Source organism: Podarcis liolepis (genome assembly GCF_965112155.1).
Source record: "Podarcis liolepis genome assembly, chromosome: 16".
Taxonomy (NCBI): Eukaryota; Metazoa; Chordata; class Lepidosauria; order Squamata; family Lacertidae; genus Podarcis; species Podarcis liolepis.
In genome coordinates this window covers 20607846-20635584 of record NC_139567.1, presented here as the reverse complement: position 1 = coordinate 20635584, position 27739 = coordinate 20607846, and the positions used below count along the sequence as shown (strand labels likewise).

General features: G+C 47.2%; 2 protein-coding genes across 4 annotated transcripts; one reads left to right on the top strand and one right to left on the bottom strand.

The window, feature by feature from the left end:
- Positions 1–162: 162 nt before the first annotated feature.
- DRC12 (dynein regulatory complex subunit 12 homolog) lies at positions 163–10423 on the top strand. Of its 3 annotated transcripts, none has more exons than XM_083481222.1 (8): positions 166–641; positions 3115–3396; positions 3623–3706; positions 4073–4129; positions 6032–6151; positions 8513–8605; positions 9294–9424; positions 10169–10423. In XM_083481222.1, exons 3-8 carry the CDS (start codon positions 3643–3645, stop codon positions 10295–10297), a joined length of 594 nt encoding a protein of 197 aa, XP_083337348.1. In that variant the 5' UTR covers positions 166–641; positions 3115–3396; positions 3623–3642; the 3' UTR covers positions 10298–10423. The 3 variants fall into 3 exon arrangements, with proteins under 3 accessions (XP_083337350.1, XP_083337348.1, XP_083337349.1); XM_083481223.1 differs by having other exon boundaries at positions 166–1581; XM_083481224.1 differs by lacking the exon at positions 8513–8605 and having other exon boundaries at positions 163–641.
- Positions 6287–26805, bottom strand: NHERF4 (NHERF family PDZ scaffold protein 4). Its single transcript, XM_083481121.1, has 12 exons — positions 26755–26805; positions 26424–26570; positions 23019–23046; positions 22584–22648; positions 20897–21108; positions 19725–19911; positions 17911–18047; positions 16817–17021; positions 15420–15616; positions 13326–13532; positions 9879–10887; positions 6287–9628 (listed from the first exon to the last, which is right to left on the bottom strand). The coding sequence occupies exons 2-11, from the start codon at positions 26470–26472 to the stop codon at positions 10858–10860; spliced, it is 1317 nt and encodes a 438-aa protein (XP_083337247.1). The 5' UTR covers positions 26473–26570; positions 26755–26805; the 3' UTR covers positions 6287–9628; positions 9879–10857.
- Between the last annotated feature and the right edge of the window lie 934 nt (positions 26806–27739).

Here is a 27739-nt window from a genome sequence, read left to right as displayed (position 1 = left end):
AGGAGGAGAGAAACGCTCCCTGAGGGGAGGCGCGTACGGATTGGGCCGCTCGTTTTCAACAGCCCGCCCCTAGGGTTGAGTCGCGTTTTTGATTGGCCAGAGCGCCCCCTCCCAAACAGCGAAGGGGGATGGGCGAGGGGCGGGGCGGCGGAGGTCTCAGTATGTTTCGTGAGCGCGCGGTGAGTTAGGCGCGCGACCGAGCAGGCGGCTTTAAAAGTGGTTGGCTCGTTCTTAGCGAGCTCTCTTCTTCTTCTTTAGTACCGTGAGCGCGCACTTTGGGTGACACGCGCTCCCGACTGTCAACGCTGAAGGGAAGAGGAAAACCGGCCCACTTAGGAAAAAGAGGCCACGCCCAACTAGGGCCTTATTAACATAGTCCCGCCTTGATTGGCTTTTCTCTCACTGGCGTTTAGTTCAGTGTGCCGGCTGCTGCGCATGGTCAAAGATGGAGCGGGGCCGAGCATGCGCAATAGTGCGAAAAGGCCAACAGAGTGGCCATGATGGATTTGGGCAACGTTGACCGGAATACTGCAGCAGGCTCCTGGGAACGCGGCGAGCACCGTAAAAAAGTTCCGAGACTCGGGAGAAGCACTTCATGGATGCTATACAGGCATATGCAAAGTTATGCAAATTTCATAAAAGTAAGGATTGATGCCTGGGTTCTTGAAGGAAGCCTAGCTGGCGAACCTGAGCCAGCTGGCAGACTACCTCGTGAGGCAGTGAATGCCCAGCGTTGGAAGGGAGAGATTTGGACAGGCATGCAAATAAAAGATGCAATGGGTGGTTTGCTGGGACCCCTTTGTTTTTAACTCCTTAAAGATGAATGCAGTTACAACACCATGCATGTGAAATCGATTTCTTTGCAAAGTTGTGAAAACCTAACTAAGAGTATTTGTGCCAAGGAAAGGGAGGGACTTGGGGAGTAGTAAAGGGCTCTGTTCCACAGCAGATAAGGGAACTAAATACACTCCTTTAAATAGGAAAGCAGAAATGGAGAGAAGCCTTTTTCTTTTGAAATAAGTGAGTCATTAACGTTACCAACAACTAAGAGGAATCAATCCAACAGAAGATCCTGTTTAGGGAAAAGGGTGAGGAAGAAGGCTGTTCTGTGGCAAAGGGGGAAAACTCCCACGACTCATAGACTTAAATTGCAGAACCCCAGCATAACCTCAGGGGTCAGAGGTCAGCCCTAAAATGCAGCACCCAGCTGTTGAAACATCACAAACTCTGGAAATCGTCTCATGAATTGGAGCTGTAGCACCAAGTGAAGCAGCCTTCCTGGTGTTGCATCTCTCCACTTTGGATCCTGCAGCTTTGGCAGGGGTCATGCCCTTTCTCACTGAGCCTTTGTGGTCCTCACCCCACATCTGAACTTGAGACCCCACTGGAAGCAAACAACAACAAAACAGCTCCCATGTAGCAAGTTCAAAAGGGAGCAGACAGGCACTTCCCTTTTCTCCTGTAGCCACATGATGTGCTGTTTTCGCATAACCATCAGTCCACATTGGCTATGTCATGCTTTCTAGCTGTGATCTCAGCTGCTAAGTGTGTGGACCTAGCCTGGTCTGATCAGGAATTTTGGTGAGTAGAAGATAGCTGCAGAGTGCAGAGTCCTTCCTGAGCCAAACTAGCGGTTCATCTAACCCAGTATTGTCTGCTCTGACTGGCAGCTGCTCTCAGGCATCACAGGATGGATACAGTCATGACACTGGCAACTGTGTGCAGTGTGGGAATTGCCTGCAAACCCTACTTGAGCCTCCCTGAACTTTCTAAAGCAGGGATAGGCAATGCAGGGCTCTCCTCATGTACCAGACCGTTAGCCATGAGGGCTGCTGCTGCTAGTGTGAATTGTAGTCCAATATCCAGAGGGCACCATGTTGGCTATTTTGAAAGCAACTAGACAAGAAGTATCATAGATACTAATAGCAAATTCATTTGCTGAGTGGTAAGCTTTGTACTTTGTTAGGGACGCAGGTGGCACTGTGGGTTAAACCACAGAGCCTAGGACTTGCTGATCAGAAGGTCGGCGGTTTGAATCCCTGCAATGGGGTGTGTTCCCGTTGCTCTGTCCCTGCTCCTGCCAACCTAGCAGTTCGAAAGCACGTCAAAAGTGCAAGTAGATTAATAGGTACCACTCCGGCGGGAAGGTACACGGCGTTTCCGTGCGTTTCTCTGGTTCGCTAGAAGCGGCTTTGTCATGCTGGCCACATGGCCCGAAAGCTGTACGCCGGCTCCCTCGGCCAATAAAGCAAGATGAGCGCTGCAGCCCCAGAGTCGGTCACGACTGGACCTAATGGTCAGGGGCCCCTTTACCTTTACCTTTAAGCTTCGTACATGCATTTATTCATTATATTTATGTAGCCAAATCAACAACAACCATGCAGAAAATGAAGTCTCAGAGGAACCTGCAGGTTTGCAGAAAAAATGGGGCAAGTAAAAGGGGAAATATCCTCCCCCCCCCAAAAAAAAAACCAGTCCAATGAAGACTGAATATGATCAGTGGGCATGGGATGCTGGCTGTTAGAGTGGGGAACTGGGAACGGAATAGAGAACCATAGAAGAAGATGTGGCTGGCTGCATCTGCTTGAACAGGAGCAAACTACATTGCAACACTAATTGTACTGTTTTATCACGGATGTGTTTGCTTCCATGGGCTCCTTTGGGAGGAAGGGGAAGCTATTAAATATAATAAATAATAATAACAACATTTAGTTGCAGGGCCACTTGGGTGACATATAATAATAAAATGTAGAATTGCAACATAAGGGGATACAACATTTCTCAAAGTAACATAAGAAGCAAAATCATAAGAAACCCACAACCCTCCCCAAATGATCCCTGCCCCAAAGATCCTCCAATTTAAACTTCAGCAGCGGAAGAGGGGAAGTCAGCAATGCACATGTTCTATGTACTCCGTCTTCAGTTGTAGATGAGGACCTGGGTGTCAAAGCTGAGCCAAATGTTTTATGGGGGGAAATGGGTTTGCTCTAAGAAGCTCTGTGCATAAGATAATTTGGGGCCTATTTGATTCTTACTCCCTTCCCACCCCTTTCTGTTTCTGCAAAAGAAGTTTTGAACATGGGCCTGAAAATCCTCCAACCTCTCTTCTTTCAGGCCAGTTGGATGCAATTTTGCAGACCTCCTTTGCTGGAACACCGGTGTGTCTGCCAAGCTTCCTTTTGTCACCATGGCAGCGAAGAAGGACGGTTGCCTAGCGACACAAGGAGCCCCAACCTGTGCCAGCTGGGATAGGCTTGCTGGAAAGCCAGCGCCTCTTCCCCCTCCTTGCGCATTGGCTGCTTGGAATGACACTCTTGCAAAGTGTGTTTAGTTAACTGCCCACAGATTAACTTGTGAGAACCTGGGAGGAAGGCAGAAGAAGCACTTTGCTCCCAGGTATGTTTGCCTACACCTTTCTCTTCCACCATACAAACAGTTGTTCACTTGCCCACCCAAACAGCAGAGACCACCCTCACTCCGCTGCCAGGAAATGCATGCCTCATGTATAAGGATGGCCCTCCGGAATCTCCCTATCAGTACCAGTTTTAAGATCATTTTGAACGTCAGGAGTTGGAATGCACCAAAAATATTACAATGTTTGTTCATCTTTTCCCTTTTGCAGGCTGTGGAGAACGTGCAAGGATGGCCCCCACCAAAAAAGGGAAGGGGAAAAAATCAGCAAAGCAGAAGAAAAACACTGGGCCAGGTAAGGCTTTGTGCAGCATGCAGGAGATTCCAGCAGCCCCACGACTTGCAAATTCCCATTTCCATGTGCCTTGCATCTCTTGGGATTTGAGACTGCCTTTTACATACACCATTGTTTCAACTGTTTTTGTACCTATGCCACTGCTTTTTGTGTTTACCTGTGCAATTGTTTGACGTTTTATATATGCAATACTTTTATCTGTCATTGTTTTGTGAAAGCGCTTCAGGTGGCTTCCTAGGAAACAATTCATACATTAAATGAATAATAACAATGGCGCATCGATCAGGAGGTCTCGGTATCAGTGGCGATTAGTACCCAGGCGAAGTCTTTCATTCTCTCTCTCTCTCTCTTTCCTTCTCCCCGCAGATGAGGAAAAGTACAGAAAAGCAGTGCTGGAGGTTGATACCTTAAAGCAGCACCTTGGTGAGGAGATTTTGTTGATACTGCGCAGAGGCCTTAAGAGGTTACAGCAGAGGCAGCATTTTTGGAAGGGTCAGGTAGAAGGACTGCCAAGCTTTCTATGCTAATCTTATAGGAAGATGCCTTATACCACTTCAGAAGGTTGATCCATCTTACTGTCTACATGCTAGGACTTGGTCACCAGGGTTCAAACTCTCACTCAACCTTGAAGCTCACCTTGGAAGCCAGTCACTGCCTCTCAGCCTAGCCTACCTCAAAGGGTTGCTGTGAGGATTAAACAGGGATGGGGAGAACCTTGTACACCAACTCAAGTTCTGTGGAGGAAAATGGTGGGATACAAATACAGCACAATACAATACAGTGGTACCTCGGGTTACATACGCTTCAGGTTACATAGACTCCGCTAACCCAGAAATAGTACCTCGGGTTAAGAACTTTGCTTCAGGATGAGAACAGAAATCGTGCTCCGGCAGCAGCAGGAGTGGTGCTTCAGGTGCTTCAGGTTAAGAACAGTTTCAGGTTAAAAACAGATCTCCAGAATGAATTAAGTACTTAACCCGAGGTACCACTGTATACTGGCTGGCAGTAGCTCTCCAGGGTTTCAGGCAAGGAGTCTCTCCAAGCCCTAACTGGAAATTCCAGGGATTGAACCCAGGACCTTCCGCATGCAAAGCAGGTGCTCTTCCACTGGGCTATGACCCTTCCGTGAACAAAGGCACCAAGCGTTTGCCAGCACAGCTGTCTGGACCAGGCTAGTAGCAGGACTGCTGTCCCTTTCTGATCCACCCCCTTCTCAGTTGACCAATCCAAGCATTTTCATGGAGAAGTGAAAATGAGAAGTAGTTTCCAAGTGCATTGCGAAGCAACGTGATTGCCACGCAGTCCTTTTAATAAAGGGCTCCAAAATGAGTACTCTGCTGGGAGTAATTTTTAAATACTTTGCATTATAATTGCGGCAGACACAGCTTAGCAGAGCACATGCAAAACATGGGCAAGCCCCCAAGTTCAATCCTCAACACAGTGCTTTTCTTGGGGGGGGGGGTATGCATACCCAATAAACATTTTGTGAATCTAAGTTTGGCCTTATTGAGGGGCAGTATTTCAATATAAATAGGAAATTGAGAGTACCCCTTCTATCGTATGGAGAGGTCTGTGTAACGCAAAAGCTTGCATGCTCAAACACTGAGATCATTAGCAGTCCAAGAGGCTCACTTGTCCACAAGAGGAAATGGAGCCTTTAGTGTCACCAGCCAAGTATTTTGGAATAATCAGCCAACAGGTACATTCAACAGGCACCCTCATTTAAAAAACCTTTCTATCGTGCCATGCCTATGTAGGCAACTAAGAATGCATCTTTCCACAATAGTTAATTGAGGTTTGGTTTTCATTCTGATTTTTTTATTTTTCAAAAAATGGTTTTTATTGCTTAGTTTTATGTACTATTGTAAACCGCTCTATAGTTACTATGAAATAGCAGTAGATAAATATTCATATAGACAAATACACTGGTACCTCTGGTTACGTACTTAATTTGTTCCGGAGGTCCATTCTTAATCTGAAACTGTTCTTAACCTGAAGCACCACTTTAGCTAATGGGGCCTTACGTTGCGCCGCCACCGCACGATTTCTGTTCTCATCCTGAAGCAAAGTTCTTAACCCGAGGTACTTTTTATGGGTTAGCAGAGTCTGTAACCTGAAGCATATGTAACCTGAAGTGTATGTAACCCGAGGTACCACTGTAAAGCAAGCCAGTCCAGGAAAGGTACACCTTTTAGTTGTTTTGCCCTCTCCAATAAGGAGATGATCATTTGTACAAAGGATCTGGGGAGCCAAATGAGAAAATAGGTATTAAGCCTTGATTGGATACATTTGCATGTTTGCTGTGTCTATCCTTCTGACTTGCAGTTCTTCGGAGGGATATGGCCAGGCAGGCGATGGCTGACAGTGAAGGACTCAAGCAGAGGCTGCTAGATCTGGAGAAAGAACTGGAGGAGGCTCGAGGGGACAAAAAAGATATTTATGAAGGTGGGGGGCTCTTCCAGATGACCTCTTCATTGCGTGTTGTACATGCTCCAATCTCTGAGCGACAAGAGACTCCAGGGATGCTTTCACCTTTCCAGAGTTTGGCTGCCTTGGAATGAAGGCCAATGGAAACACTGGTATCTTTAGGACATACTGTTTTATTTACACATATGTGCAACTTGATCTTTCCTGACCCTTCAGGTTCTCTGGGAGATTTCCCAAGCCATGACTTTGGGTCTGGCACACAGCAAGACCAGTCTCTTATGTCTCTAGCTTCCAGCATCAGGCAAAATATATGCATACACAGCACCCCTTGGGCTCTTGTTCTCCCTCCTAGGACAATGTGGTATCCAGCCAGATGAGGTGGGAAAAGGTCTACCCACTCGTCGCTATGGCAACAGGCAACCTCTTTGGACATGTAAATGGCAGTACTTAACTGGTCAGCCAAGGCCATTACCTTAACAAAGGAACCGGTTGGGTTGGTTCACCTGGTTTCCTCTTATGGATTCTCACAGATACAAGATCACAGGTCTGGAAGGGACCCACAGGCACCATCCAGACTGCCCCCCTAAACTTATAACAGTACTCATCCTGATTTGTTTGCAGGGAGATTAGGTGACGTTATGTCAAAGCAAACATTACCCCACACTCCCCAGTTCATCTTCCTATCACTTTCCTTATCACAAAACTCTGGTCTTCGGGGGAAGTGGGTTTCTTGTGCAAGACTTTCCAATCAACCTGAATTGTGCAACTTGCAATACGCTGCTATGTGACTGAATTCCACCCCCAAATAGTAACTTTCTGAAAGTGCAATGTGTCTGTAGTTGAATGCCGTGCCCAGACCCTGCAATGAAGAGAAGAGCTTCAACAGAAGATTTGAAGCAGCATTCAAGGGTCAATTTTGACCCTCAAGGGGCTCAGTAAGGTAAAGGGACCCCTGACCATTAGGTCCAGTCGTGGCCGACTCTGGGGTTGCGGCGCACATCTCACTTTATTGGCCGAGGGAGCCAGTGTACAGCTTCCGGGTCATGTGGCCAGCATGACTAAGCCGCTTCTGGCGAACCAGAGCAGCGCACGGAAATGCCGTTTACCTTCCCGCCGGAGCGGTACCTATTTATCTACTTGCACTTTGATGTGCTTTCGAACTGCTAGGTTGGCAGGAGCTGGGACCGAGCAACGGGAGCTCACCCCGTCACGGGGATTCAAACAGCCAACCTTCTGATCGGCAAGCCCTAGGCTCTGTGGTTTAACCCACAGTGCCACCCGCGTCCCTTAAGGGGCTCAGTAGTTTTGCCTTATTTTGATTTTCCTCTTTGGGCATCAAACCCGTTACTCAGCGGTTCCCTTTCCACTTGACTGGTGCAGTCGTGAGATTTTCTGCAAATCAGCAGTATTGTCTTTCCAAGGGGGTCTCTGGCATCTACCTGCCACTTTACTCAGTCTCCAAATGCTACATTCACATGGCCTTGGGGTGTGGGGGATGCTTCCTATTAGTAGGGAGAGGATTGTTCATTTTCCCGTACCCCAATTATCAGCACGCATTCCTGCCCTGCTTAACTCCTTGCTCCTCGTTTTGTTCTCTGTTGCACCTTCACGATGTACAGTGGTACCTTGATACTTGAACGGCTTGGCTTCCGAACAAATCGGCTCCCAGACACCACAAACCCAGAAGTGAGTGTTCCAGTTTGCGAACGTTTTTCGGAAGCCAAACAACCAACAATGCTTCTCCGGCTTCTGCTTGAGTGCAGGAAGCTCCTGCAGCCAATTAGAAGCCACACCTTGTTTTTTGACTGGTTTCAGGAGTCGAACAGACTCCCGGAACAGATTAAGTTTGAGAACCAAGGTAGTACATGCCTGTATACATCACTTTCTCTGTCCACTTCATTAATCGGATGTGGGCAGAAGTTCATGACGCAGTAAGCCAGTTGGTCTTTGCAAGACACTTCCTCAGGAAAATGCAATCACAGGATGTTGGCTTTGAAAAGTTCAGATGAAGGTAGCGTTTCCCTCCGCAGCTAACACTATGGTATATCATTCTGCACACAGACCCTTTGCGACTCTTATCTGCTCCCCCCCCTCCCTGCCCGGCAAAACTTCTCTTGTAAGCACATAGAGGCAAGGATTTTTTCCCCGTGTTTACCTTCTGTTAAACCAGATAGACTTGATGCTACAAATCAGGGGTGGAGAACCTGCGTCCCCCCCAAGAGGTTTCCCATCATCATTAGCCATGTTGACTGGGTCTGATGCAAGTGGGAATCCAACAATGTCTGGAGGTTCCTCCATCCCAACTATAAATCTTAGGCCTGTTAATGAAGGGCAAGGGTGGATGAAGCAATCATTTCCTTCTCCCATCTTGCGTTCCAGAGATGATCCGCAAGTACCAGCAGCTTCAGCACCAGACTGATACCCGGATCCATCGTTTAGAAGTGGAGACGCAGAACTTGCAAGCACAGCTTGGTATTTCTCTCTCTCTCTCTCTCTCTCTCTCTCTCTCTCTCTCTCATACACACACACCCTTGGCCTTGGAGATGATCACACATGGTATGGTTGTGGCAACTGTTCTTTGCCCATGTTCATCTTTCAGTTAAGGACTTGGGGGGGGGGAACAAGTTAAAAAGTGATACTCTTCATTTGCAAACACTCTTTCTCTCTCTTTTTGCACCTGGAATCTGTGTGTGGGGTAGGGGTGTGGAATGAGGATGAATCTTAACCATCCAAACCTTGAGATGGAAATCATTTTGCCTAATTCTGTTACAAGCCCTTCTAAGCGTGCGTTAAGGGAATACATTCTGGCACATTTTGCTACATTTTGCCACTTAAAAACAGTAGAAAATAGATGTTCTCAAGCCCCATCACATGCCACCCCCCAAACTTCTTAGTTCTCTGTTCTGAGATGTTTGTCGCCTGCTACCTTAGGAACATAAGAAACGGCCTTATAACAAGTCAGACCACTGATCCATCGAGCTCAGCATTGCTACATTGACTGCAAAGCCTGGAGATGCCGGAGATTGACTTTGGGGGCTTTTGTGTGCGAAGTCGGAGCTCCAACACTTAGCTAGAGGCCTTGGAAGGTCCCCTTTCTGCTTTTCCTTCCCACACATATTTGTCTCCTCTTTCTCCTTGCCCAACACTTTCTGCCCTGCAGCTGCCTGCAAAGGTGATCTGCTGCAAAGCCAGCTGGACCAGGCAAGGATGCTGGAAGAGAAGGACAAGGCCGTGGCCGAGATGCAGCGCAAGGTTGACGAGATGGAGACAGAATATGAAAAAATCCTGCATGTGAGTTTGGGTGGGTGGCGGGTCACAGGTTGCAAAGAAGAGATAATGGGTTCAGCATGTGGGCCATTATCCAACGCTCAGGGAGAGGGAGTGTCTTATTCCCACAGGTGTGAGTCTCTAGGTGCCATGCATTCCTTTCTGTGGCTCATGGCCTGCTTTCAAACACAGAGACTGTAGGGCAGTGTCTCTTTGATCTTTTACCAACTACAGTCATACCTCGGGTTGAATATGCTTCATGTTGAGCGTGTTCAAGTTGCACTCCATGGCAACCCAGAAGTAACGGAGCACGTTACTTCCGGGTTTTGCCGCTTACGCATGCACAGATGCTCAAAATGATGGCATGCGCAGAAGCAGCGAAAAGCAACGCGCGTGCGCAGACGTGCCATCGCTAGTTACGTTTGTTTCTGGATGCGAATGGGGCTCCGGAACAGATCCTGTTCGTATCCAGAGGTACCACTGTATTGAAATAGAGCCACCTTTAGAAATCAAGTGGTAAAAAATAATAATGGTTTGCTCTGAAACATGCCCGGTGAAGTGTTCTGTGCAACTCAGAAGCTTGCTTCCAGCATTCTGAGTGTTGTTGTGTCCAAACATGAAATTCTTGGGTACATATTCTTGCTGTTCTGCAGCAGCAGCTGTTCAGTCGTGTGCAGCTACAGAACTGGAAGGATGCCACACTTTTGGTCGCCATCCCTTGGTGCCAAACGCACCCCTCATCCTGCCTCTGACTTCCCCTTTCCGCAGGGTAGCCTGGACTGCGTCCTCTCCAAACTGCAAAGTGCCAAGCTCACCTGGGAGAAGGAAGCTACTGTCATCCACATGGACTATAAGCACCAGCTGAAGGACTTTGGTCTTAATCCATTGTACATCTGAAGGGAGAGGTCATCAGAGCATGTGCCACCCACCTCCTACCTAATCCTCAACTCGGTTTGATATTGTGACTTCAGCTGCTATCAGCCCCCAAATGTGGAGGAATAATAAAGAGTGTGTCTGAGCGCATGCAGAGTGCCTTTCTGTGACTAACCTTTTCTGTTGTAGTGAGGGAAGGTCTACCCTTAGCAGCAGTCATTCTAAACAGAGGTGAATTTTAACACGAATCTTCTGTTCACAAAGTCACACCCCAAAGCAGGCAAAAAACACAGTCTCTCGTTTGATTCTCGCAGGGTTCTTCCTCTAATCAGCATGCCTTGCTTCGAGACCGCAGCCCGCTTGTCCAAATCCACAGGAAGCATTTTCAGGGGTTGGAGAGACAGATTGCTCAACAAGGCAGCGGTGCGACAGGGAAAAGCCAGGCCTATGAGGGAGAGAGGCTCAAACTGCAGTGCTAGCATCTGTGCAACTATGCAACTGTGCTCACTTCTGCCACAAACAGGAGTTCAGCTCCCTGCCGAGTTGGGCTGAAGTTGTGCTCGGTGATAATGGCCTGGCAGCTTCTAGAATGCATGGCTCAGTGCATCTTGGCCCTGTGTACAAAAGAAAGAGAATGCTAATCAAACCAAACCTATGATTTGAAGGCTGGGATGTGCTTAAAAAGAGTGGCGAGAAATATCTGGTTGCAGGTGATAGGCACAAAAAGCTTGGGGGAGACACAAAGTTAATTCCATTTTCAGTCTGACAGTATAATTATAATTGCATAATTGTGTTGTGGGAAGACAAGCTAGCTAGAAACGTTTGTATGGTTATTGCAGGGGTGACATAGGATGCCAATGTACATTTGTGAGAGCTAGCACAGAGACTGGTCTGCCATGAGACGGGACAGGGAGGGCTCGCCCTTTGGCAACAGCTTTTCACTGAGAGATGGGCAGCTCAGAGTGAGGCATGGAGTACCAAGGAGGAAGGTGTCTTCTGCCAGCTCAAAACTGGCAGGAGCTGTGCAAGAAGCGCTGTAGAACGGTAAAGGTAAAGGGACCCCTGACCATTAGGTCCAGTCGTGACCGACTCTGGGGTTGCGGCACTCATCTCGCTTTATTGGCTGAGGGAGCCGGCGTACAGCTTCCGGGTCATGTGGCCAGCATGACTAAGCCACTTCTGGCAAACCAGAGCAGCACACGGATATGCACCTTAATTCTTGTAACTTAGGTGGATCATGAGACTGTAAAGGTAATGGTACCCCTGACCGTTAGGTCCAGTCACGGACGACTCTGGGGTTGCGGCGCTCATCTCGCTCTACAGGCCGGCGTTTGTCCGCAAACAGCTTCCGGTTCATGTGGCCAGCATGACTAAGCCCCTTCTGGCGAACCAGAGCAGTGCACGGAAACGCCGTTTACCTTCCCGCCGGAGCGGTACCTATTTATCTACTTGCACTTTGAGGTGCTTTCGAACTGCTAGGTTGGCAGGAGCTGGGACTGAGCAACGGGAGCTCACCCCATCATGGCGATTCGAACCGCCAACCTTCTGATCAGCAAGCCCTAGGCTCAGTGGTTTAGACCTAGAGTCCTAGGGAGTGTCTAATCTGTCGTTTACCTTTTCTTTCCATTTATCATTTCTCCAAACTTAAGTTTAGTATGCATCATTTTGCAAAGTGTCTTTTTAAGAGTCCTCACCAGCATTTTAGTGCAAATTTATCCTAATATACACAATTCTGCATGCAAAGTACACATTTTTGAAAGCAATATTTCCTTAACGTGACACATTTTTGTACGTTATGTTTACTAATATAGGCATTTCTAGCCATGTGCACTTTGCCCTAGTATATGCATTTTTGAACACATTACTTGGCTGGAGAGTAGCATTGCAAAATTTGGAGAAGTGTGGGTTTCAAAAGATGGCTGTGTTTTCAGTTTGTGTATTGTTTCAGAAAGCACAAATTAGATTGAATCAAATGCAAACTGAATGAATTTCTCCCCCCATTCCTTATCATTAATCGAGCAGCACCTCCCATCTCTGCCACGCTTCTCAGACACGTAAGGCCTTTTTTCATCACAGGAGTATTCCATATTTAAAACCGGTAACCCTGAACTCCAGAACCAGCTTGCATATACAGTCGTACCTTGGATCCTGAACGCCTTGCAAGTCAAACATTTCGGCTCCCAAACTCCACAGACCTGGAAGTGAGTGTTCTGGTTTGCGAACGTTCTTTGGAACCCGAATGTCTGACACAGCTTCTGATTGGCTGCAGGAGCTTCCTGCAGCCAATCGGAAGCTGCACCTTGGTTTCCAAACATTTTGGAAGTTGAATGGACTTTCGGAACAGATTCTGTTCAACTTCCAAGGTATGACTGTATATTACTTTAGTTAGACCAAAGTTGGGGGAAAATTATTAAATGCATCTCCCAACACAAAGATCATTTTTTTGAAAGCTAGATATTAAAAAGAGGGATTCCAGTCTGTCTTTCTTAGAATTACAGAATCATAGAGTTGGAAGGGATCACGAGGTCCAAACTGCTGTGGTGCAGGAATCTTTTTGCCCAATATGAGGCGTATACCCATGACCTTGAGATTAAGTGTCTCATGCTCTACTCAAATGAGCTATGGATAAGCTTGTTGTGTGAACAGTGTCATTCCATGGTTTAGCTAGCTTTTGCCGACTTGGTGCCCTCTAGATGATTTTGACCACAGCCCCTGCCCAGTCTGAAGGGCACTCAATTGGCAAAGGCTGATTTATTCACTAAAGGAACCATACATTGTCCTATCTGGGGCAGTCAGGAGTTTCCAGTTGCTGCTGGGAGAGAGGGATAACAATATTTTAGCTTCCTGACCGGTGTGTCCTTCGAGCTTTCCATGACACTTGTGGTGATGAGGAGGAGGATCAAAATGATATCTTTAATTATGTGGTCCCCCACTTGAAACGATACAGTCCAGAAACAAAATTACCACGTGAGCCACACTCTTTGCAGTGCAAAAGGCAGAAAAGGTTGAACCGAGGTGTTCAAAATGGCTGTTACCTCTTTTGCATTGTTACCTCTTTTGCGAAAGCTGGCGAGCTGCTGCCAGACTGCTCCAGAGGCAGTCTGTTCTCATGGGGGTCCGTTCTGAGGTGATAGAGGCAGGGTGTGAAGGCAGCGTTGCTGTTTTCCTGGGACATGCTGGGAGAGGGGGAGGCATGGACAACGTGCAAGCCCAATGGGGGCTCATGGTCGTCATAGAAAAGGAGAGGTGATAACCCAACCTGGGAAAGCGAAAAGAGACCACAAATGTCACAATTAGGGTATTGTCAGCAAACCCAAGAGAACCCTTCCGATGCATGGAAGGTGCTCACATTACCGTTTGACACCCGAAAATGACTTAGGACCCAAGAAAGATATGAAACACTTGTCTCCATTCCTACAGACCCCTTCAGGTGCTAAGACCTCCAGGAGGGTGGGCAGTTCAGTTATCGACAGAAGTGCAGGGAGTGGCTGCCCAGGAAAGAATTTTTACTCCATGGCTGCCCCTAAATTATGGAATTCCCTCTCCTCAGAGGTGCATTTTCTTTGCTGCATAGATTTTGCTGTATGCTAAAGATGTCCCTTTTTACCATGCCTGTGACTGCTAACTCACCTCTTTTCTGCTGAGTCTCTGCTCCATTTGGGATGATTTTGCTTGTTTTATAATCTTGATGGTTTTATCTATTTTTTGTAACTATAGTGGTACCTCGGTTTACAAACAGTCCTGTTTACAAACCTGTTTACGGACTCCGCAAAACTGGAAGTAGTGTTCAAGTTAGCTAACTTTACCTCTGTCTCGAATGGAATCCAAATGGTGGAAGGGCATCAGCGGTGGGGGGCCTCATTAGGGAAGGTGTGCCTTGGTTTAAGAACAGATTTGGTTTAAGAACGGACTACAGGAATGGATTAAGTTCATAAACCAAGGTTTATGTTACATTGTTGTAACCCGTCCTGGGACTTTATGAAGAAGGACACCTAAGAAATGCATATCTAAATACAATTAACTCCTAAGCTTATATATATATATATACGCGGGTGGTGCTGTGGGTTAAACCACAGAGCCTAGGACTTGCCGATCAGAAGGTTAGCGGTTCAAATCCCTGTGACGGGGTGAGCTCCCGTTTCTTGGTCCCTGCTCCTGCCAACCTAGCAGTTCGAAAGCACGTCAAAGTGCAAGTAGAGAAATAGGTACCGCTCCGGTGGGAAGGTAAACGGCATTTCTGTGCGCTGCTCTGGTTCGCCAGAAGCGGCTTAGTCATGCTGGCCACATGACCTGGTGTACGCTAGCTGCCTCAGCCAATAAAGCTAGATGAGCGCCGCAACCCCAGAGTCAGCCACGACTGGACCTAATGGTCAGGGGTCCCTTTACCTTTTATATATAACATTCATTCATATATATATATATATATACACACACACACACACACATATATATATATATATATATGTATATATAACAGAATCATGGAAGGAAACCAACTTATCCTCTTTCCTACCCCACCGTGGACCAAGTCAAAGGACCCAAACCATTCCTGATAGTACACAAATGGCATGTGCAACCTCAGCCACTGCCAACCTGGTGCCCTCCAGATGTTAGGGAGTACCACTCCCATAAGCCCCAGCATCATAAAGTCATTCTGGGGATGGGGATGATGGGAGTTGTAGTCCAAAACTTCTGGAGGGCACCAGGTTGGCAGTGGTTGTGCTAGGTGCTCTGAGATATAAAGTATGTAGGTACACTACTCCATTGTCTTAGTTTTATGCCAGTTTAACTGTCATGGCTTCCACCAAAGAATCCTGGGAGATGTAGTTTTTAGCCCAAGTGCAGAGAATTATCTGAGATCCCTCTTCCAGCCTCCAAATCTGTAGATCCCCGAGGGAGATCTATTCAGCTAGCTTTTCTGCAGCGTGCAGGTGCTCAGAGATATGGAAGGCAATCCCACCTCAGAGCATCTTCACCCAATTCAATAACTTTTATTATTGTATGATATCTTTGGCCCATTGTGTAAGTTCATTATAAATGGTTATCTTTGCCCCGAGAAGTTTGTGGCCTTTATGGTAGAGGGGAAACCTTTCTATAGGATCCCACCGCAATCTCCTTGGTGCTCATTCTCAAACTGCTGCCATACCGAGTCGTAGAACTTGCTTCCTTCTGCGTCAATAACCAACATGGTCACCCGGCTGCTGTCCGCACGTATCCTCAGCACCACCTCCTGGTGGTCCAGGTCCTCCGTGCCCTCGCCGTTCACAGCCAGGAGGCGGTCACCATCTCTCATCCCTGCCTTCTCAGCTGGCAACCCAGATTCGACCTCCCTCAGAAACTGACCTGCAAGTCATAGATGGGCAAGACGAAAGCAGCGGCGTTGATTATCCCAGTGGTTCCACCTTGCTTCCTTTATGTTTATGAGCATCTTACGTGTGTGCATGTCTTACATGTGCTCCTCTAGTGAAATCGCCATAGGTGAATAAGCAAAGCTCTCTTCTGTCCTATTTGCTAGGGAACAAGGAGCTGCAGCTCAGTGAAAGAGCAAAATGCAGAAGTTCGCAGGTTCATCCCTGCCATCTCCCTGTAGGTCTGGGAAAACCTCAGCCTTATACCCTGGAGAGCTGCCATCTATCAGCGTAGACCAGCATTGGGACTGACCAGGCCAGGGACCTATTTGGTTCCAGCACTGGCCCTAAATTGGCACGTGAGGACATTTTTCCTAAGCCACACAGACCTGGTTTGGCCTCTATTAAGATGGTGCATAAAAAAACTTTACACAAAATTCCATTAAGTTTGTCCTGAATGGGTGTTTTTTTTTTAAAAAAAACACACACCCCAAAACCAACAAGAACCCAAAGATGCAAAACATCCAAATGATATCTGTGAAGTTAAATAGATGACTGGCAGTGAGAGGAGTTGCTCAACCCTGCCCACCCCCACATTTGAATATTCAAAACATATTTATTTATCAAGGCTTACATACCGCTGAAGCAACAAAATCTTCCAGCAGTTTATATAAAACATACCTTAAAATTACTAATAAAATCAGAAGTTAAAGACAAGCCAGCCTAAAATATGTCCAAGAAAACCAGCCGTTTAAAACTAAAATCGCATATTAAAATGCACGTCTGATGTACACATCTGGGTGGGCTTGCTTAAACAAAACGAAAAAAGAGTCCATTGGTGGACACTGAAAACAGTGCAGTGAAGGGCCCTGCCAAATATCAAGGGGCAGGGAGTTCCAATGTCTCAGTGCAGCCATGGTGAAATATCGATTCCTTGCAAATGCAGAATGAACATTGCCTGTTTCCTCTCAAATCATCCCTTCAAAGTACAGGGAGAAAGATGTTGGGTCCTCTTTTTTTTTTCCTCGGGGAGAAACACAGCTGGGTGGGAGGAAACGTTTTGTCTGGATGAAAGGGGGAAAGCTTGAGCAGTCCTCTGTCTTACCTCAAAGTCACCTACTTTGCTCTCAAATTTAAATACCGTGGAGCGACGTGCTGTGTGCAGTCTGGCTCTTTTCCAGGCAAGGGGCCTCACCTCTTTCTCCTGAGCAACATTTTTCTTCTTTCAGCAAGAATCCGTATCCGTCTTGGCCTCTCACCATCTGCAGCTTCCTCACCTCAAAAGGAACCCAGGAAGCGTCAGCCATGGCTGCTGTGACCTTAACGCCGCGTTGCCGGTAAAACTCCTCTGATTTGGTGTCGATCACCAGCAGCCCCATTGGGTTGCTGCTGTGTTTGATCTGGAATCGAAAATTTGGGTACGTAAGCCAAACCCAGGGAGGATACAGTGCGCTGCTGGAGAGTTTTCCCTCTAGCTAGGATTGAAATAGGATTTGAATTATGGTGTTGGAGGAGACTCTTGAGAGTCCCATGGACTGCAAGAAGATCAAACCTCTCCATTCTTAAGGAAATCAGCCCTGAGTGCTCACTGGAAGGACAGATCCTGAAGCTGAGGCTCCAATACTTTGGCCACCTCATGAGAAGAGAAGACTCCCTGGAAAAGACCCTGATGTCGGGAAAGATTGAGGGCACAAGGAGAAGGGGACTGTTATGTACTGAAGTTCTCACCCTGGGCCAGCAGGGGGATACTGTAGATAGTTATGCAAATGAAGGATCGAAAGTGACGTTCAGTGATTGGATAGTTTGTATGCAAATGAAGGATCGAAAGTGACGTTCAGTGATTGGATCGTTTTAGAAAATGGCAACAGTTACATTGTTCTGGAGCTCTATATAAGCAGGCTGACTGAGCTCCTCAGTTCAGTTCTGTTCCAGCTTACAAATAAAGAGCTGCTTTGGAAGAATCACTGTGTCGTCTGATATGTTCGCCCACAACCTAACAGGGACGACAGAGGATGAGATGGTTGGACAGTGTTCTCGAAGCTACCAGCATGAGTTTGACCAAACTGCGGGAGGCAGTGGAAGACAGGAGTGCCTGGCGTGCTCTGGTGCATGGGGTCGTGAAAAGTCGGACACGACTAAACGACTAAACAACAACAAAGGATTGAAATTATCAGGTGGCGAGGGACCTTCTATAGAAAGGTGTTCCTGGATGTGACCTGGCTGGTCCCCAAGTTGTTCAGTCAGTTGGCTAAAGCCAACATTTCTGTCATCGAATGACAGCGCTGGTACCTTTTTGTGAAGGTGTGCAAGAGTCCAACTCTCCACACAAGCACCGTTGAGCTCCAGGAGCCATGAACCATCTGGCACCCCTGCCTTGTGAGCTGGCCCGTCCTTTGGCACAGATAGTCGGAATGTTCCCTTCACACCTGCAAAGCAGAGGATACAAAAACAGAAGCATGAGAGGGGGAAAACTAGCATTTATCGGCCTCTTTTTGCCTTCACCTACTCCAGGATTTCCAAACTTGGGTCCCCAGCTGTTTTCGAACTATAACTCCCATCATCCCTAGCTGTCAAGACCAGTGGTCAGGGGTGAAGGTTGGCCAAGACAGAATGTAGCTCTCAAGTTGAAGACATTTGCCAACCTGTTGTCCATATTGATTTTCACTACCAGTGAAATCAAAATCCTGCCAATGTTTCCATCTGCTTACAGTGGTCTCTTATATAACTTATAATTTTTTTCCATCAGTTTGGTTTGCCATTCCTCTCTGGTAGGGACCTTATGGTATGATATAAAAGTCAGAGGTCGGAAGAAGATGGCAGTTTTAAATGTTTAAAATGGGAATCCATGGAAGGGGTAGGTGGAAATCCTGAGATTTGGAGAAATCTCTGCATATGGATACATATTTGGTTTTTTATAACTTTGTATTGATAAAATCAAATAAAAATTATTTCAAAAGAAGGAGTTTGCCACCTTGGATTTAGAACAATGAAAGGGGATGAAGTATTCCAAATTTGAGGGGGGGGCATAATTATGTGTCAAAAATGCTGAGTTCAATTATAAATTGTATTATTCTACTTTTTGTGATTCTTATAGGGTTTTTAAATAAAAAAAATAGTGATAGTTACTGTTGTGGTGGAAAAACAACACATATTGCAACAGTGTATTGTTTTAAACATATTTTCATTTCATTTACAGTGGTGCCTCGCAAGACGAAATTAATTCGTTCCACGAGTTTTTTCGTCTAGCGAATTTTTCGTCTTGCGAAGCACGGTGTCAGAAAAGTTTTGGAAAAGCTTCAAAAATCACCAAAAACCTCAAAAAAGACTACCACACTGCGTTCTATGAGTTGCTCCTCGAAGTCGAGTCGCAACTGTATTAACGGTGCTAAGAAAAAGGAAACAAACTTGCAAGACGTTTTTGTCTTGCGAAGTAAGCCCATAGGGAAATTCGTCTTGCGAAGCAGCTCAGAAAACGCAAAACCCTTTCGTCTAGCGAGTTTTTCATCTTGCAAGGCATTCTTCTTGCGGGGCACCACTGTACTATTTTGTACAACTGATGGTCTTTAAATATTAGTCTGTTTTGTGAAGTGTCGACCCTAGAGACTCAAAACTGGTTCTGAATCCCTCTCATCTTTGTTCTGGGGGACCAAGAATCTCAAACAGAGATTTCAAAGGAAGTTTACAAAAACTACAATTCTCAGGAATCTTTTTTTGGGGTGGGGGGGCGAACCACAACCATTAATTAAATTGATTTAAACCCTGATGATAAGTTTGTTCTGTAAACATACCCTTAGAATCAAGTTTGGGAACAGTTTCCTGAAGTGGGTATTTATTTCCCCCACTCAGTAACAGCAATCTCTTTGTTCTTCCGCTCCCTTCTATTATCCCTTGCAATAAAAAGTAATAAAAAATAATATCCCTTGCAATAAATGGCAAATTTCAATCTGGGCAGCAGAATAAACAACGTGGAAGAAAGCAAGTGTGTGCAAACTGTCTTGGATTTGCACAGTGTAATCTGATGATAAAATTCTGGTTTTCCTCATGGCAGAATTTGGTCACTCGTGGTGAAAAACACAACGAACTGCAGTGTGGGTTTTCACTACCTTCTGGAGCTGAAACGCTGAAGCCAAAGCCACTTTGGTCCTTGTTGATGCAGCCCAGCCGTGGCCTGTTGTGATGGGGCAAGAGCTGGTCAAAGTCCCGGTCGAGGGCTTTTGCCAACTCGTAGGCTGTCCCATCCAGGACAGTGAGAGAGACTTGCTTCCCACTGCTCTTGATCTTCCAAACCACCTGCCAAGAAAGAGGGGAAGAACCTCAAAAACAGAGACTCATAACAGTAGAACTCCTGGGCACCCAACGAAGCTGAGTGTTGCAAAGACAGATAAAAGGAAGTCCTCCAGCGCATAGTTAAACTATGGAACTCACTTCTGCAGGAGGCAGGGATTTGAAAGGTTTAAAAGAGGATCGGACAGATTCATGGAGGCATAGCTGTCAACTTACAGATTTGAAAATAAGGGACCAGCAGCCTCAAAAATAAGGGATCAGCAGCCAAAATAAGGGATCAACAATTACTTTGATAAAATACATATTTTGTTGCGTGCAAATGGCTTTAGATACCTATTAGGTCCATAAATTACCATATAGCATATATTCAACACACAAAAAACAGCAACAATTTGTTGTTGACAAAGGACAGCTGGACATAGAAAGGGCCCCATTACCTTCAGTAGCTTATTTAAGGGACATCATCAATAAGGGACAGCAGCGGGACATGGCGCTGGGATAAGGGACTGTCCCGCCAAATAAGGGACACTTGACAGCTATGCATGGAGGAGAGGACTACCAGAATACCTATGCTCTGAACATGCAGTCAGAGGCTTCTGAATGCCAGTTGCTGGAAACCACAGGATGGGACAAGCACTCATGTGCTCTCATCCTTCTTGAGGTTTTCCCATAGGCTGAGAAAACAGGATGCTGGACTAGATTGGCTGTTCTTATGGTCATAAGTTCTTAATGAGTAGCGACCCCCAAATTTCCTCCTACCCCTGGACCACTTGAAAATTGTTAAGGGCCTTGATGGCTCGCATAACGATTTTTCTTCCTATTGCAGCAATTGCAATGCACTGTGCTAGGTGCTGGATGGTTTTAATTTGCATTTTTATCGCTCCTTTGATTTCTTGCATCACATTCTGTTGTATTGCTATGTGAATTCTATGGGGGGGGAAGCCCACCTCAAATGGGAATCAGGGAGCCACCACTCCCAGCCAAACCTCACCCTGAAGTGCTCCAGGCCTTCGACATAAGCCCCGTTCACCTCTAAGATCCGGTCTCCATCTTGCAGGCCTCTGCGGTGAGCCAGGCCCCCCGGCGTCACCTGTCGCACGATGTGCCCGTTGCTGCCTGCCTCCTGCCGTAGCCAGAACCCAAAGCTCTCCCCGTCCTCTTTCTTCAGAAAGCAGAAGCGCACCTGAGCTCCTTCCTCTGGCTCTGTGGAAAACAAGATCAGAGGCCAACCCTGCAGACCCGGGGTCCCCAACGCAGCACTTGTGGGCACTGAAATATCCTCAGACACAGCCTTCTGACATTGCCTGATTTTTAATTTTAATTGGATTTTTTGGCTTGTTGATCTGGAAAGTCACCTGCTTCTTCTTCTGCTGCTGCTGCTTCTCTCTCTCTCTCTCTCTCTCTCTCTCTCTCTCTCTCTCTCTCTCTGTTTTAGGGTGCAAGTAGATGTTTTGACTTGTGTGCACCAGCTAATGACATCCTTCCCATTCAGGCTGACTCAGGCCTTTAAAAAGGTAAAGGGACCCCTGACCATTAGGTCCAGTCGTGGCCGACTCTGGGGTTGTGGCGCTCATCTCGCTTTATTGGCCATTGGATACAGCTCATGTGGCCAGCATGACTGAGCTACTTCTGGCAAACCAGAGCAGCGCATGGAAACACCGTTTACCTTCCCACCGGAGTGGTACCTATTTATCTACTTGCACTTTACCGTGCTTTCAAACTGCTAGGTTGGCAGGAGCAGGGACCGAGCAACGGGAGCTCACTCCGTCGCGGGGATTTGAACCGCCAGCCTTCTGATCGGCAAGTCCTAGGCTCAGTGGTTTAACCCACAGCGCCACCCTTGACCCGTCCCTTGACCCCGACCTTTACATCACTTAAATGCAGCCTTCCTGCCCCCTAACTCCGCCCAGTGATCCTGGATGTTTGGTAAACAAGGAAGGCCCAGTGATCCTGGATGTTTGGTAAACAAGGAAGGCCCGGGACAAGACTGGGACAGAGGTGCCAATTTGAATAAAATATGGGGGGCAGCTAAGCCCCACCTCACATAATCAATCACATGACACGGCACACACACACCATTTGAATGGCAATGCCCATCAGCTGGGGAGGGGGCTGTCCCCTCTAATATTTTATGGGGGAGGGTGAAGAGACTTCGTCCCCTGTGAGTGGCTCCTATGGATAGGGAAAATATTATGTGGATACATTAATGAGGAGACAGAGCAGTGCGAAGCCACATTTTTTTCAGTGTGGACAAGCCCTGGGTGGTGATATTGTTTCTGAAAAGTTTTTTGGCTGTGGAACAGGCATTTTGTGGTGTGTGTGTGACAGTCCCTTGGTTGTCGAACGTAGCAAAGAGCAGGCGTTGCCACACTCAAAGATGCAAATGATGTAGAATTATTGTAAATCATGCTCATTTCCCTCCCACCCCTGAACAGTGATACTTAATTGTTTTTTGTTAATAAATAAACACAGTTTGGCTAAATGCAAATTAAGTAGATTCACATCAATATGCGTGCCCCACTGAATGTGCTATTTGCAGGACAAGGTGGTAAACAGCCATCAGGTCCCTGACGTGGAAGGGGAAGCAAGCCTCCCACTTTGCAAGCACCAAGAGGGAAACAGCTGTTCCTTCCTCTGCCACCCACATAGCAGCCCCAGATGTCTCTCCCCATTGTTACCAGAATCCTCTGCCAGTGACAGGGCTGGGTTATCGATCCCATCTCTGGGGTTAAATTCAAATTTCCTGTAACACCAAGAAGGAGAAGGAAGTGTCAGCCACAGCTTGGAGGCAATCAAGGGTTCTCAGGCTCATGAGAACCTACGTCAGGCAAAGGCAATCCAAACAGCCTTGGCAACCCATTTGCAGCCTGCGTTTTCAATACGTTTCATGAGTGGGTTAAATTTAAATATGTTTGCGCTTGCCCCAAACCTCAGTACGGGAGTGCTTGGCTGTGTGCTTCCAGTTTCAACCCACCAGGCTAATCTGATTGTGTAAAGTGCCCGTGTGTGTGTGTGTGTGTGTGTGTGTGTGTGTGTGTGCCCTCGACCTGCTGTCCAAGGGATGCCAGGAATGCCCACTCATTTTCAGTGGTGTAGCTCAACTTGGCACTTACATAGTTGACTCTGCAGTGTCCCTGGGCCCTGCAAAAAAGAAAGATTTGGGGGTTAATGAAATGTATCATACTCACTCCTGAAAGGCAGGTACCCTCCTTCATCCTGAAGGGTTGCATATCCTCTTTCCCTTTGGTGAAGATACATATGTTTTACTTTTAGGAGTAACTCAGGATAGCTACATCTTCCCATTTACTCCAGCTCCAGTGCGTTCCAACTATTGGTGAAGCCAAGGACACAACCCATAGGTACCTTGTAGGATCTTGGAAAATGCTCATGTTCAAGGTAAAGGTAAAGGGACCCCTGACCATTAGGTCCAGTCGTGACCGACTCTGGGGTTGCGGCGCTCATCTCGCTTTATTGGCCGAGGGAGCCGGCGTCCAGCTTCCGGGTCATGTGGCCAGCAGGACTAAGCCGCTTCTGGCAAACCAGAGCAGCGCACGGAAAAGCCGTTTACCTTCCCGCCGGAGAGGTACCTATTTATCTACTTGCACTTTGACCTGCTTTCAAACTGCTAGGTGGGCAGGAGCAGGGACCGAGCAACAGGAGCTCACCCCGTTGTGGGGATTCGAACCGCCAACCTTCTGATCGGCAAGTCCTAGGCTCTGTGGTTTAACCCACAGCGCCACCCGCATCCCCCATGTTCAAGGTGCTTTCCCTCAAACCAGCAAGTCACATTTATAGCTGCTGTGTGTACTGTTGAAACAGCCATTGCACATGTGTTCATTGCACAGCCCCCCATCCCAAATGCACGTCTTTTGGGGATGCAATCTTGCAGGAGCCAGGTGACTCGTACAGGAGCATGTCCCCACTCCCCCAAAAAGGGATGTCCTGCTTAAATCAGGACAGTTGAGGGGTATGGACCACTGGTTTAAAGTGACACGATACTGCTTCAAATGTGTAGTGCAGATGGGGCCCATGCTAGAGATGGTGAAGTTGGAGCCTCCAAATGTTGTTTGATTCCAACAGCCCTGAGAGGGTAGACGGTGTGGCTTTCCCCCTGACCTGAGCGGTCACATGAAGAAGCCTACGAGCCCAGAAGCCATATCACAATTGAAAGAGGATATGGTTGCAGCTTCTCCTTACTGGTTTCTCTTCTGCAAGTTCCTCTTTACTACCCTGCCCCCCGACTTGCAATGAGAGGAAAATGAAAACTCTCCTGCTGGCTCAGCCTTTCTCCAACTGGCAGTCCACCAGGCACTTGGGGCTGCAACTCCCACTAACCCCAGGCAGAAACATAGGGCTGTGGTGGCGGGGACTGATGGGGGTTGCAGCCCCAGAGGTCTGGTGGGCAACAGGTTGGAGGAAACTGAGCCAGTTTGTGGAGGCATGGAAAGGAAAGAAGTGAAGCTGAGAACTGGCAGCTTGACAGTGACCAGTTCTGTGCCTTTCTTTATAGTGCAAACTTGCAAAATCAAGTTCTGTGTCAGATGACCAGCAGCAGATCTGAAAAGCAGGCAATCCCTAGATCCCAGGGGAATAGGAAGATGCTTTCTCTTGTGGTCCATCTAGCCAATAATTGTCTACATCAGGGATGGGGAGCCGGATATTGTTGGACGTCGGCTCTCTGGTTTCCGACCACTGGCTACACTGGCTGGGGCCAACGGGAGTTGGAGTATAACAATATCTTGAAGGCAACAGGTTTACTGTCCTTGGTCTACAGCTGGCATGTCCAACAGGTAGATCATGATCTACTGGTAGATCACTGGACGTCTGCGGTAGATCACTGGTAGATCATTGGCTCCCCCCAAAGAAGCTGAACAACTGCAGCTGTCCTAAAGAAAGCTCAACATTTTACCTCCTCCCTGAAAAAACTCAACAACTTTGACCCGAACCCCCCAAAAGGGGGTAGATCACTGCCAGTTTTTAACTCTGTGAGTAGATTGCAGTCTCTTGGGAGTTGGCCACCCCTGGTCTACAGTACTAATTCTGCAGGATGAGGAATTTGTGGCCCCCAGATGTTGCTGGAATCTAAGTACCACCAGTCTCAGCAAGCATGGTCAATTGTCAGGGATGATGGGAGTTGTAGTTCAGCAATCTCTGGAGGGCCATTTCCCCACCCCACCCCACCCCTGTCCTATGCTGTCTGGCAGCAGCTCCTGAGGGTTTTAGGCAGGGGACTTTCCCTGTCCTTCCTAAAGTTGCTGGGGATTGAATCGAGCTGTATCCTTCTCCTGACTCAGTCCTGGAAGAGTCATCCTCAGAAGATGCAGAAGAATGAGGGTGTGCGTGTTTTGAGCATTTGTAGAGTGCTGTTCTTCAGCTGTGGTTAAGCACAGTCAAAGGCAAACTATTTGAATTTTCAATTAACAGGGCACAGGGAGCAATTCTGGCCACACAGTTGCAGCAGATTGGAAGCTCTTGCACAAGCAATCTTCTGCTTCTCCAAAAGGTAAGACTTAGTAAGATAACGAAAGTGATAGGAAAATGCACCGGAAGGTGGGGGGGGGGGGGAATAGCACTTGTTTTGATGCAACGTCATCTAACCTGTCATCTAACTGCAAACAAATAAGAATGAATACTCAACAGATGGGTTGTCCTAAAGCAACCTTAAACAGAGAGACAAGATTCCAAGCAAAAGTCCAAAGGTGAGATGTGAGATACGTACGTATCTCCAAACTCAAATGGCAAATCCAAGCAGTGGGTTGTCTTAAGAGCATTTGCTCTTAAGTTAACTTTTGACACTTCAGAGTTAATATAGTAAGACATTCGTCCCCTGCTTTTCAAATACAGTGGTACCTTGGGTTGAGAACTTAATTCGTTCTGGAGGTCTGTTCTTAACCTGAAGCACCACTTCAGCTAATGGGGCCTCCTGCTGCCGCTGCGCCGCCGCACAATTTCTGTTCTCATCCTGAAGCAAAGTTCTTAACCTGAGGTAATATTTCTAGGTTAGCGGAGTCTGTAACCTAAAGCGTATGTAACCCGAGGTACCACTGTAAAGGGAAAGTGGGTATAAAGGAGGACATTGATCTCTTGTACAGTAGACTCGCCTTCTCTTTCACTCTCTGGCTGTGTACACACCATACTTCTAAAGCACACTTAAAGCACACACATCCCAATAATCCCAGGAACCGCAGTTTGTTATTAAGGTTGCTGGGAATTGTGGCTCTGTGAGGGGTAAACTACAGCTACAAGGATTCCCTGTGGGCTGTGTGTGTGCTTTAAATATATGCATCTTCTCTCCCCCCCCCCCGCTTGCAAAGGCACCCTTGCTTTGCCTTAAAGAAAGTGAGGAACATAATGACCTGGGAATACCCCAATGGAGAAAGCTCCACCTGTGGAACTGCAATTGCTCAAGGCATAGGAGCCTGCTAGAGCAAAAGGGCAGCAACATGGTGTTTGTTTTTGGGTCTCTCTAACCTGCGAATAGCAGCCAGGGGACCACACACAGTCACAACCCCATCTACCTTTTGAGCTGAGTCGTCGCCGATGCTTCTTCGTAGCCACCAATGCCATCGAAATGCTCCGAGTGTCCCAATTTGCACAATGTGGGTGTAAAGTAGGACATTGATCTCTTGTACAGTGGAAGCAGCTGTTCACACACGGAAGCCTCACTTAAGAGAGAAAGCATTAGTTTATCATGGTGGCCAACAGTCCCATTGGTTAAGATGCTGCCTGCTTACCTCCCTGTTGGGACAACCACCCCAGTGCCCATGAAAACTCTACGCATCCCGTCTTTGGGGAACCCAAAGCTACCACTTTAAGGGTGCCCCCAGCCAGCCACCTCTCTCAGCTCACCTTCCTTCTGCTTCAGGACTGCTTGAGTGTGTGAAGGTCCAAGGTCCAGCCTGAAGTGGCAAGTGAAACTGGGGACCCCGCCTTTTTAAAGAGATCACCGGAGTTTAATGTTTAAACGGGGCAGGAGTCTTCATTGCAACTGTTGCTTACTTACTTCCACCTCTTCTCAGGAGCTGACCAAGGAGAGGACAGCTATTACAGTGGTACCTCGGGTTACATACGCTTCAGGTTACAGTCTCCGCTAACCCAAAAATAGTGCTTCAGGTTAAGAACTTTGCTTCAGGATGAGAACAGAAATTGTGTTCTGGCGGTGCAGCAGCAGCTGGAGGCCCCATTAGCTAAAGTGGTGCTTCAGGTTAAGAACAGTTTCAGGTTAAGTACGGACCTCCGGAACGAATTAAGTACTTAACCTGAGGTACCGCTGTATTTCATTCCTGGGAAGGGAGTTGCGGGGGGGGGGGGGATGGGACCTAAACATTTCCAGGCTGTTGCTATTTTCAGGTGTTGTTCAGTGCCACACCGGCAAATCCAGGTTGCACAATTGAAGTTGACTTCACGTTCTTCAACGCAACACAACCCACTTCCCTCCAAAATCAGGCTTTTTGCTATAAGGGAGGTGATGGCAGAATGGCCTGGAAAGTGTGGAATAACAATTGCTTGGTGCAATGTGTACTGTAGCTTTAAGGCACATCCAGAGTGCATCCTTTTCCTCAAGGAATTCTGGGCACCATAGTTCGCCCTTCACAGAGTTACAATTCCCAGCAACCTATAACAAACCATAATGCCCAGAATTCTTTGAGGGAAGGAACATGCTTTGAATGTGCTAGCGATATAGATAGATGATAGATAGATAGATAGATAGATAGATAGATGATAGATAGATAGATAGATAGATAGATAGATAGATAGATAGATAGATAGATATAGATAGGCCACCAACGACGCTTAATTATCTGGGGGATGTCAATAAAGCAGATACCTCTGG